This window comes from Nicotiana tabacum, chromosome 4, assembly GCF_000715075.1.
Source record: "Nicotiana tabacum cultivar K326 chromosome 4, ASM71507v2, whole genome shotgun sequence".
In the NCBI taxonomy this organism is placed as follows: domain Eukaryota; kingdom Viridiplantae; phylum Streptophyta; class Magnoliopsida; order Solanales; family Solanaceae; genus Nicotiana; species Nicotiana tabacum.
Genome location: NC_134083.1, coordinates 19,696,158 through 19,713,903, shown reverse-complemented (window position 1 = coordinate 19,713,903; position 17,746 = coordinate 19,696,158). Strand labels below are relative to the sequence as shown.

Here is a 17,746-nt window from a genome sequence, read left to right as displayed (position 1 = left end):
TGAGATTGCATTTTGTGTATTTTTCATACCCGATATGGGTGCGTGTTTCCCCCCTTAGGCCGCGTGAGAGGCGTTAGGTGTGTAAGTGGGGAGGCACGTGCCCAAAGTGTGCTCTAAAATCGGCACATGCTATGAATTGTGTAGTCAGTTTGGGTTGTGCGCTAGAGGTCCAGACAATTGAATCATGGGCCCATGTGGCCTAAGATGTTTGCCTCGTTGGGGGCTATCTATACGAGGCCCGTGTAGATTGATTTGGGCCTGCTTCATTTGGCCTATATTTTCCGTAGCCCTAGTGCCGCCATGTTCTGCAGCCCTGCCGCCGCCCTTAAAATCATCAATGCTACTAAAGACGGAAAACTTACCTGAATCTGGTGGCTGCTTTCCGCTCCCTGATTTGTTCTTTGTTACCTCCAGTAGTACCTGGGCTTTGAAACCTTCCGTTCTCCCTTGCCGTTTTTCTTTCCGTGGGAATTCCACCACTTTTCAGTCATCATCTTCGTTGGTTCTGTGTCCTGCCGACGATGTTTCTATTGTGTCCTTCGCTCCTATCTGCCGTTGATTTGGGCATTTCTTGAGTAGGTGACCCAGTCGCCCATACCCATCGCACAGGATGCCATCCCCTTCATACTCAATTGGTTTTTTTATGTTCCCCAATAAGTACCATCGTTTGAAGTGGTACCTCGATGGGTACCTGGATGCAGATTCGTGCATACCTGCCTCTTAAGGTAGCATAGGAGCACATATCGATTTTCAGTAGTCTACCAACCCTTTTTCTCACCCTTTCCAGGATCTCTCTATCATAAAACTCCGTGGGTAATTGGGGCAGTCAGATCCAGATGGCGGTGGCGTGTATTTTTTATTCCGCCGGAATAAAGTTCGGTTCTCAATTTCTGACGGAGAGGAAGAGTCCCATGACGAACCATGGGCCTCCGTGCAATGCAATCATCATGTTCTCTTCCTTTTTAAATTTCATCACAAAGAAATCTCAGCCCAAATCTATTAGTGTTTGCTTTTCACTAGGATTCCATATGTGCTTTAATTTATTTTTAATAGGTGATGGGGAATTTTTTTCCCAAAGATCTTGATGATTAATGAGAAACGCCATGGATGGTAGAGTCTGTTTTTTTTGTTTTTGGTTGAGAATGATGGGCCCAGTTGTGTCGTATGGGGTGAATTTTAGAGTTGCCTCTAGTTGGTGGTACTGATAATTGTATGTGCTTGACTTTGTCAAGTTCTTATCCGCTAGTATCTCCTTAAAGGAGGTAACCTTTTCTTTTGGAGTTGATTCAACTTCCATCGGAGTTAAATTGGTATCCGATGGGACGGAGTTTTTAGTACCAGTGATGATAGTTGGTCCTTGCGAGGGGTGGGGATAAGGCCATTTGGGGAAGGGGGGGGGGGTTGGTGAGGGATTTTTATTTGTTTGGTGTGGTGGGAAAAGAAATATAATGTCTTCACTATTCAGTTCTAATGATAGGATGAAATACGAGAAATTAAATACATAGTTAGTCGGTTTGCCTTGTTGCGCCCCCATCCATTAAATTACTGGCCAGATAAACTAAACAAGAAAAAATGTGGATAAATCTTTTTATTTTAGGGAGGGTCAATTTTGTAGGTGGTCATTTAACTTTGTAGTATGATCGCGGTAAAATTATCAAAAAAAAAATTCTAGCCACAAAATCACTTAATTTTTATTTTATTTTATAGAATATCATTCAAATTAAAAATCTTATGCATAAATGTTAGACCATCTAAACTTTTGTAAGTTATTGCAAATGTTAAACCATAGTATAATATTTTATGAGAAAATTGAAAACTATATGATCCATTTTTAGAACGAGTCTAAAGTTTTTCGATAAAGGCTATATTTGCACAACTTCTTAAAATAAGGACAAAATTAAAAGAGTAGCCTAAAAAAGGACATTTGCGTAAATCAGCCATAAATACCGTAAAAATATCACGGGCTAGCCAATTTTCGGACTGATAATTGAAAAATAACCAGGTTTGCAAAGTCACTGAAAAATAGCCACTATTTTGCTGAAACACGGAAAGTTTCAGCATTATATGCTGGATTATGGAGCTCATGCATATAAACTTCCAGCATATTATTTTGAAACTCTAGCACACGAAAGTTCTAGCATAATATGCAGGATATTCCAGCACATTATGTTGGAATCTCATATGTAAAAAAATCGAATTATGCTGGAATTTTTTCGGATTTTAAGGATATTTTTATTCAAATTTTATCTTTACATGAAAAAATGACTAAATTTTGATTATTTTTGAAACTGTGGCTATTTTTAAATTACCAGTTGTAAATCTCACTATTTTTTTATTTTTTCCAACAAATACCATATCCAAAATCCGACCCATGAGATTTAAAAACCCAACCGAATAGGAGTCGCGGGGAATTAGCTCTCTGGACTCTTCTAGGAGTATTACAAAAAATCAGTTTCTCTGCATCTTCATAGGGTACAGCTCATTGGCAGACCACGTAAATATGGCATGCACATTCCTCATTTCTCTTTCGGTTCAAATTTTCCCTTTCACCATTCTGTGATAATTTAAAATTGGAAATTTTATTGCAATTGATTCGATTCTCCGAAGCGTTTTATTGGGTTTTAGCAGATTGTACTATTGATTCAACATTTACTTTTGGTTATGACTTATGATTCGCTGTAGTTGGTTTTGCTTTGCTGTTAATGATAGCTTTATAAACTGTGCTTGGGTCCTTCATTTTTTCACAATGTCACTGATGATTACCGTGTTAGAGTGTTAAATAAGATTCAAGTGCTACTTCAGATGTGTTAACACATCCTTGTTGTTGTTGCAGGAGATGGAGGATGAGGATGATTATGTTGAATATGTACCTATTGTAAAGCGTCGAGCAATTGAGGCGCAAAAGATCCTTCAGCGCAAGAGAAAATCTTCAGTTTTGGAAGAGGAAGCGGAAAAATTGAAGCTTGTTGAGGCTAAGCCGAGTTTGCTTGTGAAGGCCACTCAGCTGAAGAAAGAGCAACCTGAGATTAGTCCAACTGAATAAGTAGTCCTGCAAGAGAAGGAGATGATTGAGCATTTATCTGATCGAAAGACTTTGATGTCCGTTCATGCACTAGCTAAGGGGATTACTTATACGGAGCCTTTGTTCACTGGTTGGAAGCTGCCATTCGCCATCAGAAGAATGTCAAAGAAAGCATGTGATGTAATCCGAAAGCAGTGGCATATTATTGTGGATGGCGAAGATGTTCCTCCACCAATAAAGAATTTCAAGGACATGAGGTTCCCTGAGCCCATTTTGAAGAAACTTAAAGCGAGAGGGATTGTTCAGCCCACACCAATTCAAGTGCAGGGCCTTCCTATTATTTTATCAGGTCGCGATATGATAGGTATAGCTTTTACAGGCTCTGGTAAAACATTGGTTTTTGTCTTGCCACTTATTATGGTGGCTTTGCAGGAAGAAGTTATGATGCCTATTGCTCCCGGGGAAGGACCATTTGGCTGGATTATCTGTCCGTCTAGAGAGCTGGCTAGACAGACATATGAAGTTATCGAACAATTTTTAGAACCACTGAGGGAGTATGGTTACCCTGAATTGAGGCCTTTGCTGTGTATTGGTGGAGTTGATATGAAGTCCCAAATTGATGTTGTAAAGAAGGGAGTTCACATTGTGGTTGCTACACCTGGAAGACTCAAAGATATGTTAGCAAAGAAGAAAATGAATCAGGTATGTACCTAATCTTGCAGATCGGTTATTGAGGTAGTATTTTTTTATATCTTTCTAGTAGTCGTCCTTGTTTTTCTATGCGTTGGAGTCTAATGTGTTCATCTGGCTGGGATCTCGTTGATCTCAAATATATAAATACTAGATGAACAGATGAAGAGTAATCAAAACCTTTTTCCCTAGCTTGTATAGTATAGAGAGTTTGTGTTACACTGAGCATCTCATTTTCTTATACTTAACCTCTGATCAATCAATTATTTGGCGTTGCCTGCTCTCACCATCAGTTGTCATCTGTTGCTTCTTTCCTGGTTGTTTGCTATTCCGCATAATATTTGGTGCTGTCCCATATCTACACCGTGCCTTTGAGAGTTCAGACACTTATATAGATGGAAAACTGTTTGTGGGAGCATTTTGCTCACAGCATAGGTATCTTCTTTTTCAGCCAAAGTCAATTTTAAACAGTGGGAATTACTGACTGACTACTAAATGCTAATTTGAGTCCATGCGCTCAGAGATTGTATATGTCAGTATATAACTTGATTAATCTCTCCATTGATTGTTGATTTGCTTCTTTTTCTTTACTTTCTTATAATGTATGTCTGCGAAGTTTGCGGTGCCTACCGTAGTGTTGGTTTTTTGCAGATACTTGACACTAGATGAAGCAGACAGATTGGTCGATCTTGGTTTTGAAGATGATATTAGGGAGGTGTTTGATCATTTCAAAGCTCAAAGACAAACCCTTTTATTTTCTGCTACAATGCCCACGAAGATCCAGAATTTTGCAAGAAGTGCATTAGTTAAACCAATAACTGTGAATGTGGGGAGGGCTGGAGCAGCCAACCTTGATGTGATTCAGGAAGTGGAATATGTAAAGCAGGAAGCCAAGATTGTTTACCTTCTTGAGTGCTTACAAAAAACTCCACCTCCAGTTCTGGTTTTCTGTGAGAATAAGGCTGATGTGGATGATATCCATGAATATCTTCTCTTAAAAAGAGTTGAAGCTGTGGCTATTCATGGAGGCAAGGATCAAGAAGAGAGAAAATATGCAATTGCATCATTTAAATCTGGCAAGAAAGATGTTCTGGTTGCAACTGATGTTGCTTCTAAGGGGTTAGATTTTCCTGATATTCAGCATGTAATAAACTACGATATGCCTGCTGAAATTGAAAACTACGTGCATAGGATTGGACGAACGGGAAGATGTGGAAAAACAGGAATTGCCACAACCTTTATCAACAAGAATCAGAGCGAGACGACACTTCTTGATCTAAAACACTTGTTACAAGAAGCAAAACAAAGGATCCCTCCTGTCCTTGCGGAGCTCAATGATCCCATGGACGACGTTGAGGCAATCACGAATGCGAGTGGAGTAAAGGGTTGTGCATATTGTGGTGGGCTTGGTCATCGTATCCGTGACTGCCCCAAGCTAGAGCACCAAAAGAGCGTGCAGATTGCCAATTCAAGGAGAGACTACTTCGGGTCTGGAGGTTACCGTGGAGAAATTTAGTTCCCGTTCTTATTTGCACTCTGCAAAATGTATCCGCTTTTCCTTCTAGCTTGATGTTGATGATAGTCACTAATTGGTTTCTCAATGTAAAATGTAAAATTCATGGTTAATCTAAAAGTCATTGTTTCTTGAACGATCTTGGATGTTTAACTTGAATCCAGATGTATTTTAACGCTATACAGATGTGAACGTCTATTTTAGATTCTCTAGTGTGTTTTTTTCTTTCATAAATTCGGCTTGGATCGATGGAAAAAAATACAACATTATCTTCGGTCTAGGTCATATAAACAGAGTTAAAGATTGAAAATATTTCTCGGTTGTCCTTGTCTCTTGACACACTCATATACACATACGAAATTGATGATTATTCTACTAGAAAGAAACAATTATGAATTGATTCCTTTATCCACTCAATGACCAAATCCTGATCTATCAAGCGACTCGGTAGTACAATAAAATACAAACTATTTTCTGTTTTCACTTGATAAAAGTGTAGTGGGGATTAGGTGTACCCTATGAAAAGAGAAAAAGAAAGAAAGAAAGAAAGAAAGAAAGAAAGAAAGAAAGAAAGAAGAGAAATCTTGAAGACAGGCCAAAAACAAAAATCCTTAAAAATTGGATGGACCATTTCCTAGTTCATGTATACAAAATTAAGAAATCAAATAAAGATCTAAATTCATTTTGAACAAGTAAATCCAACCAAGAGCATATAAACAGAGGACAAACAGATCCTTCAGCTATAGCAATTATACAAACTCTGGAAACCAATGTAGACAAGCAAAAGCATATATTTGGCCTGCCATGAAAATGACCACAAGATTATATAATTCCAGGACTCGAACCTATATAAACTCTGATATATTCCATTCTTTTTGCATCAAACAAGAAGATCTCCCCTACAAAAATTCCGACTCATTTATTTTCTTCTAAGAACCAAAAAATGGCAGTCACCACCTTCACTGAGGAACACACTTCCCCACTCCCCCCCAAAAGAATATTCAAAGCCTCCATTATTGATTCTCATAAGTTGATCCCTAAGTTGATGCCACAAGCTATTAAAAGCATTGAAGTTCAAGGCGATGGCGGTGCTGGAAGTATTAAGACCATCAATTTTCCTGAAGGTACAATCATCAAATTATTCTTTATTTTTGTGCAAAAGTCTGCTTAGTTGAATAACATTCCTGAAGAAAATGAGAACTATGATCTTATTTTTTCTTCTTCTTTTGGTTCGTATAGGGGGCAAGTTTAAATCCATAAAGTATCGTGTTGATGAGCTTAACGAGGAGACATACACGTATAAATACACATTGGTTGGAGGTGATGGATTGGTAGACAACCTTGAGAAAATAAGTTATGATGTGAAGTTTGAGCAGTCAGCAGATGGTGGTTCCATATCTAAGGTGACTAGCACATACTATACTGTGGGAGATTTCAAGCTCAATGAAGAGGAGATCAAGGCAGGCAAGGAGAAGGTCTCGGCTATGTTCAAAGTTGTAGAAGCTTATCTCCTTCAAAATCCTGAAGCCTATGCTTAAGAGTTGCTATGTTATGGGATGGTTTTTTCTCTATGGATTCTAAGTTTGTTCTTCATGGTTGTGACTGCAATAAGTATCTTCTGATCTTCAATAATGTTGTTGGCAGTTCTCATGGTTAAAGTACTGAGAATCTTAAATATTTTCCTACTCCATCTTCATTTGTCATTTGCTCAAAAAAGTTGAAAAAGATGAGTAATGGTTGCTGATTACTTGAAGCGAAAATCCTTACACTGGCAATGTAGCAAGTAGCAACAATAATAGCTCCTTCATTGAAACTTATTGCTATATTCTCTGTAACGTACAAGAGCATAGTCCTTAAACGCGTAAAAGAAAAAGGGGCCTGGGAAAGTGACTAGTGACAGTGACAATTTCTCTTCTAACATAATGCTTCTAGTCAAAGTACATATAATTTCAGATGATTGAAGAATTTGCTAAGACATAATATAAATAAGTAGATAAAAGCTTTCTCTCTATAATAGTTTAATGTGATGACTCGCCATGTCATCATGCCACATAAGTACCATTTGGCATATATTAATGCCATGTGGAAGCTTACATAGGAGGAATGCTTGCATTTGTGAGAAGATTCTAGAGAAGTATGGACATTTCCTTTGGAAGATCCTAGATGTTTATGGATTTGCTAGGAAAGTCCTTGGAATCTTCTAGGCTTGTAGAGAATTCTAGAGAAAGCCCTTATCTTGTTAATATTTGCACACTAGCCCCTAGGAGACTAGTATATAAAGGAGGCCATTCATTTGTAATTCATCAAGCAAACAATTCAATTTCTCTCTAATACAAAGCTTCCATTAACAATTCTCTTGTGATCTTTCTACCATTCTCTTAGCGATCTTGAGTGTAGTAAGGCTGACTTGGCATAACAAGAACGTGAGCAAATTGTCAAGTGCCGCACGTGTACTTAGTTAATTACTAAGGACGTGACATCGTGGTATCAGAGCAAAGGTTGCGACTAAGGGAATGGCGAACGACGGAGAAATTAACGCTGCCAACACTCGAGCCAACGTCATCCAGGATGCTGCTGGCAAGAGCGGCCGTAACAAAAAGAGAAATGCCACCAACAAGGGCAAGGAGGTGCCACCCGAGGTTGTGTCAAACGAAGGGTGTCACGCCCCGAACCTAGGAGCGAGACAAGCACCCGGTGCCTCACCTAACCTGGCGTACCAAATTGCGACTAAGGGACTCTGAACATATAATGTCATACTTTGGCCATGGGGCCACCTTGCAAGACAATTTGCGAAGCAAAATATAAAACTGAATGGAAACTAGCGCTAACTAAACATCAATATAAAGCTAGGCCGACAAGGCCGTCATAGCTACTACAGCTGACAAACCATCAAATATACATACCAGGCCTACAAACCCAACATACTGCACTAACCAACAGGATATGTCTACAAGCCTCTACTGATAGATATATTGTGATCGGAACAGGGCCCCGACCTACCCATATTATATATATAAATACATACATAAGATGCACACAAAAACCTAGACCCGATAACTCCGAAGGATGTGGAGCTTACCGATCAGGCTAAACTCTGGAAACACCTACTGAGGAGGTCTACTCGTCTGTCTATCTGAACCTGCATGCATGAAATGCAGCGTCCCCGGAAAAAGGGACGTCAGTACGAAATAATGTACCGAGTATGTAAGGCAATAACATAACTGAAAATCGAAACTGAACTGATAATATAATAACTGGAAGTAACTGGGAGTCAAAGATGATCTGGAGATATACTTACCTGCTGATAGTGACTAAACTCCTTCAATATAGTAAGTAAAATAAATGTCCGGCCCTATAAGGCTCGGTACGTGTAAATGCTCAGCCGTAGTAGGCTCGCTCATAGGCGCTCGGCCATACTGGGCTCTGTATCTCGGCCATCCTGGGCTCGCTCATAGGCGCTCGGTCACAGTAGGCTCGGTATATATAACTTACCATCTGATCAGAGGTTGCCCAATAGGGGCCTGCCCACCGATTATAGCTCGATGGTGGTGAAAATAGTGTAATACTGTATATATATATAGACCCTCTGCTCTCTTGACTGAATAAAGACAAAACTAAACTGAATATGAAGTCTCGATAAGGAATAATATTGTAACTTATGAGACTAGAATAATGTGAATAAATTCATGAATACGAACTTCTCTTTATGTCTCATTATTAACACATGTAGCTACGAGATCATGCCAAAATGAAGGAAGGGCTTAGCCTTAACATATCTTATCATAATCTTTCCAATCACCAAGTTGAACTCACCTCTTCGCACCTTAATCTACAAGAATGATAATAATACTATCGTTAAATTACGAAAGGTACAACTATCGCACAACGAACGACAAACTTATTTTGTATTAAAACGGGCAGCATCTCCCCTATAATCCTTACTTCCTCCAAATTCAAGATAACACCAACAATACAAGAACAGAACAATGACAACATATATACATTATTTTCCAGCCCTATATACACCATCAAATACTACAAAACAACCCAACACACCCCAATCTCTTCATACACAAAACGACCACCGTAGTAGTGTCAAACGACCTGAAAATGTTATGACGAACGACCAGCCAACCACCCTACATTTATATGGTGTTTCTACACCCCCTTCCTCCTCCAAAACTCCACAAAACAGTAGTAAAACACGCAGCCCAACAGCAACACAAAACAATCCACAAAACAATCCGCTACAAGTGAATAACTCGAACTCACAGCTTCCGATCACCGTCCCGTGAGTTCTCACAAGTATAGAACGACTTACCATGAATTTATAGAAGAAAAACTGGATGAAAGAGAGCAGTAAACTCACCTTATTTGTTGGATAACTCAGCTCCTATCTTGGTTCTTCAAACTCTATGTTTTAGCTCCAATTAGAACTTGAAAGGGAGAGAAAATCAATTAGGGTTTGTGGGAAATTTTTGGGAGGATTCTTTGCAGAGCTTATGTCTGGTTATTATGCTCTATTTTAAGTCTAATATATGAAGAAAATAGGCCTTTAAAAGGCCTCTTTGGACGACCCGAAATGGCCCATTTTTGGGCTTTCATTTAAGCAAGTAGGTGACACACCTACTTGTCACCTAGCAGCTTGCGCAGTATCGCAAAAATGCCCATATCTCACTACTCCGATGTCATATTGACAAACGGTTTAATGCATTGGAAAATAGACTCATATATCTTTAATTTGATGGGTGGAACACCCCATAACTCTAAGTATATTGGGAGAAAATTGCAGTTACATTTGACCCAAAGTTTTAGTAAAACTTATGAGTGTAACTTGTGATGACTTTCATCGACTTTTGTTCCACAACTCGCTTGACATTAAAACATAACACACGGATGTCATACGACTAATATAAATCATAACATAATCTCCTTATCATGTTAATCACCCTAGTCTCACCCCAAAGGTACATGTTATAACATTCCCAACTTGTCGACTTTCGACGAAACATTGTTTTATTCAATTGCTTTAGCTTCTGAACTGTCCAACCCTCTTTGTACTTGTTGTTCATGATCTTCAATATTTGTAACCTCATAGGTAACATGATTAACTTACTTTATATACTTTTAAATATTATCTCATTTTTGGTCCTACATTAGTTTGCTTACGACGCATTTTTACGTACAAAAATATAGGGTGTAACATCACTCCCCCTTGGGAATATTCGTCCTCGAATGTTTACTCTTAGAGACTTTGAAAAATTTTGCCAGAGTATCCTTCGTACACTAGGTTAAAACCAACCTGCACGCAGCCAGAAAACATACTATGCATGCCACACATGGCCAATCTTTATAAATAGCAGCAATTTGCCTCACCGACCGTAAATCATAAATATTGAAAGTGAAAAATAAAAGCTTACCTGATGACCTACTAGCCTGAATAGAGCTGTGTTGTAGCATCCCATCTCGAGCCATATCTTCAGTTTGAAATAGGTGGGGGTATTTAGACTTCATTTCTCCCTCCGATTCCCATGTCATCTCTTCTACATTCTTGCTCCTCCATAAAACCTTCACGGAAGCTACCTCCTTATTTCGTAGCTTGCGGATTTGTCGGTCTAGGATGGCAACTGGAATTTCCTCGTATGACAAGTCCTCTGTAATCTGTACATCATCCGTGGGCACCACTCGGGTAGGATCGCCAATGCACTTCCGTAGCATAGATACGTGAAAAATCGGATGGACAGACTCCAATTCTGAGGGCAACTCTAACTCATAAGCTACTTGGCCCACTCTCCGAATGATCCTATAAGGCCCAATATACCGTGGGCTAAGCTTGCTTTTCTTGCCAAACCTCATCACGCCCTTCATAGGTGATACCTTTAAGAATACCCAGTCGTTAATCCTGAACTCTAAGTCTCGTCGCCGCACGTCAGAATATGACTTCTGACGACTCTGAGCTGTCAACAGTCACTCCCGGATAAGCTTTACTTTCTCTATGGCCTGTTGAACCAGGTCTGGCCCATATAACCCAGATTCCCCAACATCAAACCACCCTATAGGAGATCTGCACTTACGCCCATACAAAGCCTCGTACGGAGCCATCTGAATACTGGAGTGGTAACTGTTATTATATGCAAACTCGATAAGAGGTAGATGTTCATCCCAACTTCTTTTAAAATCCAACACACATACTCGTAACATATCCTCGAGCGTCTGAATTGTGCGCTCGGCTTGTCCATCAGTCTATGGATGAAAAGCTGTGCTGAGATTCACCTGAGTCCCTAGACCTCTCTGAAATGACCTCCAAAAATGTGCTGTAAACTGAGCCCCACGGTCAGATATAATAGAAACTGGTACTCCGTGTAGCCGTACTATCTCCTTAATATATAACTTTGCATAATCTTCTGCTGTATATGTAGATCTGACCGGTAGGAAGTGAGCTGATTTCGTGAGCCTATCGACTATCACCCATATGGAATCGAACTTACGATTAGAACGAGGTAAACCCGTGATAAAGTCCATGTTTATCGCCTCCCATTTCCATGTCGGGATCTCTATAGTCTGCATTAGCCCTCCAGGCTTCTGGTGCTCTACCTTCACTTGCTGGCAACTAGTACATTGGGCGACAAACTCAGCAATGTTCTTTTTCATATCGTTCCACCAGTACACATCCTTAATGTCATGATACATCTTCGTCGACCCAGGATGGATGGAATACCATGAATAATGTGCCTCTGACATAATCCTGTCTCGTAGCCCTGCTACATCTGGAACACACAAACGACCCCTATATCTGAGAACCCCATCTCCCTTTAGCTCTAACAGTGGCTTCTTCTGCTGCGGAACTCGCTCTCTCAGCTCGACCAACTCTGGGTCCTCGTACTGCCTTTCCTTGACTTCCGCTATGAGGGATGATTTTGTAGTGTTTTGGAGTACAACTCCACCATCCTCAGAATCTACTAACCGAATCCCCAACGAAGACAATTGATGAATCTCTCTAGCTAATTGTCTTTTCTCAGGATCTACATGTGCTAAGCTACCCATAGATCGGCGACTTAATGCATTTGCTACAACATTAGCTTTCCCTGGATGGTAGAGAATGTTAACATCGTAATCTTTTAATAACTCAAGCCATCGCCTCTGTCGCAAATTCAACTCTTTCTGCTTGAAGATATATTGTAGGCTTTTATGATCGGTAAATACATCAACATGAACACCATATAAATAATGCCGCCATATCTTAAGTGCATGGACAACCACAGCTAACTCGAGGTCGTGGGTCGGATAATTCCTCTCGTGCTTCCTCAACTGCCTTGAAGCATACGCAATTACCTTCCCATGTTGCATCAGGACACATCCTAACCCGACACCTGATGCATCACAATACACGGCATAACCCTCTAGACCCTCTGGAAGTGTTAGAACTGGAGCCGAGGTCAACCTGTTCTTAAGCTCTTGGAAACTCCGCTCATAAGCCTCTGTCCATTGAAACTTAGTTTCTTTCTGTGTCAACTTCGTCAATGGTGCCGAAAGGGAAGAAAAACCCTCTACGAACCTCCGATAGTATCCTGCTAAGCCTAGAAAGCTACGAACCTCTGTCGGAGTGGTAGGTCTAGGCCAATATTTCACGGCCTCAATCTTCTGAGTGTCCACCTTTATCCCTTCATCTGATACAATATGCCCCAAGAATGCTACAGACTTCAACCAGAACTCACATTTAGAAAACTTAGCATACAACTTACGATCACGGAGGGTTTGGAGTACCGCTCGCAGGTGGTCCGCATGCTCATCCTATGAACGGGAATAAACCAGAATATCATCAATAAATACTATCACGAACAGATCTAAAAATGGCCGGAATAGGCTATTCATCAAGTCCATAAATACAGCGGGTGCATTAGTCAACCCGAAGGATATGACAAGGAACTCGAAGTGGCCATATCGGATCCTGAAGGCTGTCTTCGGAATATCTTTTTCCCGAACTCTGACCTGGTGGTACCCCGACCTCAAATCTATCTTTGAAAAGCATCTAGCCCCCTGCAACTGATCAAACAAGTCATCGATCCTTGGAAGTGGATACTTATTCTTAATAGTTACCTTGTTCAGCTGCCTATAATCGATACACATCCTCAGCGAGCCGTCTTTCTTCCGCACAAATAGTACTGGTGCACCCCAAGGTGAGGTACTGGGCCTGATGTAACCTTTCTCCAACAAATCTTTTAACTGCTCCTTCAACTCCTTCAATTCGCCAGGTGCCATTCTATACGGAGGGACGGATATTGGTTGAGTTCTTGGAAGCAAATCGATGCTAAAATCAATCTCTCGCTCTGGAGGAATACCTGGAAGCTCATCTGGAAACACATCCGCATACTCTTTGACTACGGGAATAGACTGAAGTGTAGGTATCTCAGCATCTGCATCTCTAACTCGCACAATATGATAAATTCACCCTTTTGCGATCATTTTCCTCGTCTTCAGATAGGAAATAAACCTACCTCTGGGTATTGGTGTATTACCTACCCATTCAAGGACTGGCTCACCCGGAAATTGAAATCTGGCTGCCTTTGCTCGGCAATCAACTGTGGCATAGCAAGCTGCCAACCAGTCCATGCCCATGATAGCATCAAAATCCATCATCTCTAGCTCAACTAGGTCAGCTGAGGTCTGACGACTACAAATTGTCACCGTACAACCTCGGTAAACCCGTCTAGCAATAATCGATTCTCCGACCGGTGTAGATACCGCAAAAGGATCACTTAGTATTTCAGGCACTATACCAAACTTCCTCGCGACAAATGGGGTAATATACGATAAAGTAGATCCTGGGTCTATCAAAGCATAAGCATCGTGAGAGCAAATGGTTAATATACCTGTCACAACGTCTGGTGAAGACTCCTGGTCCTGTCGACCCGCTAAAGCATAGATACGGTTCTGATTACCACTTGAACTGGAACCTCTACCTCTGCCCCGACCTCTACCAGCCGAAGACTGAGACTCGCGCCCTGAAGGATGCACGGACATAGATGATCCTGTTGCTGAACTCGCTGGTTGTGCCATTCCCCCCGAATCTCTATTTGGGCAATCTCGCATCATATGCCCCAGACGCCCACATATATAACAAGCATCAGAACCTGCTCGGCATTGGCCCAAGTGTCCTCTACCACAGATGTCACACCGTGGAGGAAATGACCATGTCTGCGCAGATCCTCGCTGTCGCTGCAAACCCGATGCCCGTGAGCTCTCACCTGGTCCTGACTGAGTATAGCAGTCATACCTGTAACCCTGTAACCGAGGTGGCGGAGGCCTAGGTGGCCGTCCGAAGTACTGGGTCCTATAACTACCCTGAGATTGCTCCTGAGACCTGGGAAATCTCATCCTCTTACGTTGCCCTTGCTCAGCCCTCTCTGTACCCTGCTGCCGACGCCTACCCCTTTCTATATTCTGGGCGAATGCCTGAATCCGGGAGATATCCATACTATCCTGCAATGCAGCGGTGGCACATGCCTCGGTTAACTCTGGGGCTAACCCTGCTATAAACCTGTGAATCCTGTCCTGCATAGTAGCAACTATGGATGGTGCATATCTGGCCAATGAGTCAAAACGGAGACTATACTCTCGAACACTCATATTACCCTGCTTGAGGGTTAGAAACTGATCGACTCGAGCCTGTCGGATCTCCCGTGGTAAGTACTGGTCAAGGAAGGCATCTAAAAAATTCTCCCAAATAGCTGGAGGTGCATCACGTCCCCTGGACCTCTCCCATCCCTCATACCAAAGGATGGCTATATCTCGGAGTCGAAAAGCTGCTAGCTCAACTGCCTCTTTCTCCGTGGCATGCATAACACGAAAGATCCTGTGAAGCTGATCTATGAAATCCTGCGGGTCCTCCCTCTGATCTGTCCCCGTGAACTCTGGGGGACTCAAAGCAATAAACTCTCGGACCCTTGAACTCCCAGACCCCTCAGAAGTTCCTGCAGTAGCTGATGCCCTAGCCTGTTGCTGGGTAGCTACCAACTGTGTCAACAAATGCACCGCACTCCTCAAGTCCTGATATGATGGAAGTGGAGGGGGAACTGGATGTGCGATTTCCCTAGGAATCTCCGTAGTTGGTGGAGGAGCCGGTAATGGCTGAGTAGGGGTCTCGCCTTGAGCCTCAGACTGGGCCCCATCTACTGGGGGTACCCTGCTGGTCCCCTCACCTGCTGCTGTATCTCTCCTCTGGCTAGCCGTAGTCTTCCTAGTCACCGTCATCTGTGCATGCAAACACCAACACATAAGTTTAATTCAAATTTCCTATAACTCAGTTCTATAGCACGATTTAGATTTCAAAGAAGGGTAACCAACTCCTAAATGCCCTGTAGTTCCCTGCTTATATAATGTGGTGCACAACACATCTATAAACAAGACCCTACTAGACACGGCTTGTAGACTTCCTAGGACAGAACTGCTCTGATACCAAGTTTGTCATGCCCCGAACCTAGGAGCGAGACAAGCACCCGGTGCCTCACCTAACCTGGCGTACCAAATTGCGACTAAGGGACTCTGAACATATAATGTCATACTTTGGCCATGGGGCCACCTTGCAAGACAATTTGCGAAGCAAAATATAAAACTGAATGGAAACTAGCGCTAACTAAACATCAATATAAAGCTAGGCCGACAAGGCCATCATAGCTACTACAGCTGACAAACCATCAAATATACATACCAGGCCTACAAACCCAACATACTGCACTAACCAACAGGATATGTCTACAAGCCTCTACTGATAGATATATTGTGATCGGAACAGGGCCCCGACCTACCCATATTATATATATATAAATACATACATAAGATGCACACAAAAACCTAGACCTGATAACTCCGAAGGATGTGGAGCTTACCGATCAGGCTAAACTCTGGAAACACCTACTGAGGAGGTCTACTCGTCTGTCTATCTGAACCTGCATACATGAAATGCAGCGTCTCCGAAAAAGGGACGTCAGTACGAAATAATGTACCGAGTATGTAAGGCAATAACATAACTGAAAATCGAAACTGAACTGATAATATAATAACTGGAAGTAACTGGGAGTCAAAGATGATCTGGAGATATACTTACCTGCTGATAGTGACTAAACTCCTTCAATATAGTAAGTAAAATAAATGTCCAGCCCTATAAGGCTCGGTACGTGTAAATGCTCGGCCGTAGTAGGCTCGCTCATAGGCGCTCGGCCACAGTAGGCTCGGTATATATAACTTACTATCTGATCAGAGGTTGCCCAATAGGGGCCTGCCCACCGATTATAGCTCGATGGTGGTGAAAACCCCTATAATCCTTACTTCCTCCAAATTCAAGATAACACCAACAATACAAGAACAGAACAATGACAACATATATACATCATTTTCCAGCCCTATATACACCATCAAATACTACAAAACAGCCCAACACACCCCAATCTCTTCATACACAAAACGACCACCGTAGTAGTGTCAAACGACCCGAAAATGTTATGACGAACGACCAGCCAACCACCCTACATTTATATGGTGTTTCTACACCCCCTTCCTCCTCCAAAACTCCACAAAACAGTAGTAAAACACGCAGCCCAACAGCAACACAAAACAGTCCACAGAACAGTCCGCTACAAGTGAATAACTCGAACTCACGGCTTCCGATCACCGTCCCGTGAGTTCTCACAAGTATAGAACGACTTACCATGAATTTATAGAAGAAAAACTGGATGTAAGAGAGCAGTAAACTGACCTTATTTGTTGGATAACTCAGCTCCTATCTTGGTTCTTCAAACTCTAGGTTTTACCTCCAATTAAAACTTGAAAGGGAGAGAAAATCAATTAGGGTTTGTGGGAAATTTTTGGGAGGATTATTTGCAGAGCTTATATCTGGTTATTATGCTCTATTTTAAGTCTAATATATGAAGAAAATAGGCCTTTAAAAGGCCTCTTTGGACGACCCGAAATGGCCCATTTTTGGGCTTTCATTTAAGCAAGTAGGTGACACACCTACTTGTCACCTAGCAGCTTGCGCAGTATCGCAAAAATGCCCATATCTCACTACTCCGATGTCGTATTGACAAACGGTTTAATTCATTGGAAAATAGACTCATAGATATTTAATTTGATGGGTGTAACACCCCATAACTCTAAGTATATTGGGAGAAAATTGCAGTTACATTTGACCCAAAGTTTCAGTAAAACTTATGAGTGTAACTTGTGATGACTTTCATCGACTTTTGTTCCACAACTCGCTTGACATTAAAACATAACACACGGATGTCATACGACTAATATAAATCATAACATAATCTCCTTATCAGGTTAATCACCCTAGTCTCACCCCAAAGGTACATGTTATAACATTCCCAACTTGTCGACTTTCGACGAAACATTGTTTTATTCAATTGCTTTAGCTTCTGAACTGTCCAATCCTCTTTGTACTTGTTGTTCATGATCTTCAATATTTGTAACCTCATAGGTAACATGATTAACTTACTTTATATACTTTTAAATATTAT

At 41.3% G+C, this 17,746-nt stretch overlaps 2 protein-coding genes across 2 annotated transcripts; both read left to right on the top strand.

Moving 5' to 3' along the window:
* Positions 1-2,488: 2,488 nt before the first annotated feature.
* LOC107824327 (DEAD-box ATP-dependent RNA helicase 35) lies at positions 2,489-5,357 on the top strand. Its single transcript, XM_075251482.1, is given in 3 exon segments — positions 2,489-2,503; positions 2,834-3,728; positions 4,348-5,357. Coding segments are annotated over 3 exon segments (1,779 nt in total). The 5' UTR covers positions 2,489-2,500; the 3' UTR covers positions 5,229-5,357.
* A 685-nt stretch (positions 5,358-6,042) lies between these two features.
* On the top strand, positions 6,043-6,903 carry LOC107824333 (major strawberry allergen Fra a 1-2). Its single transcript, XM_016651084.2, has 2 exons — positions 6,043-6,349; positions 6,465-6,903. Exons 1-2 carry the CDS (start codon positions 6,169-6,171, stop codon positions 6,761-6,763), a joined length of 480 nt encoding a protein of 159 aa, XP_016506570.1. The 5' UTR covers positions 6,043-6,168; the 3' UTR covers positions 6,764-6,903.
* Positions 6,904-17,746: the final 10,843 nt, after the last annotated feature.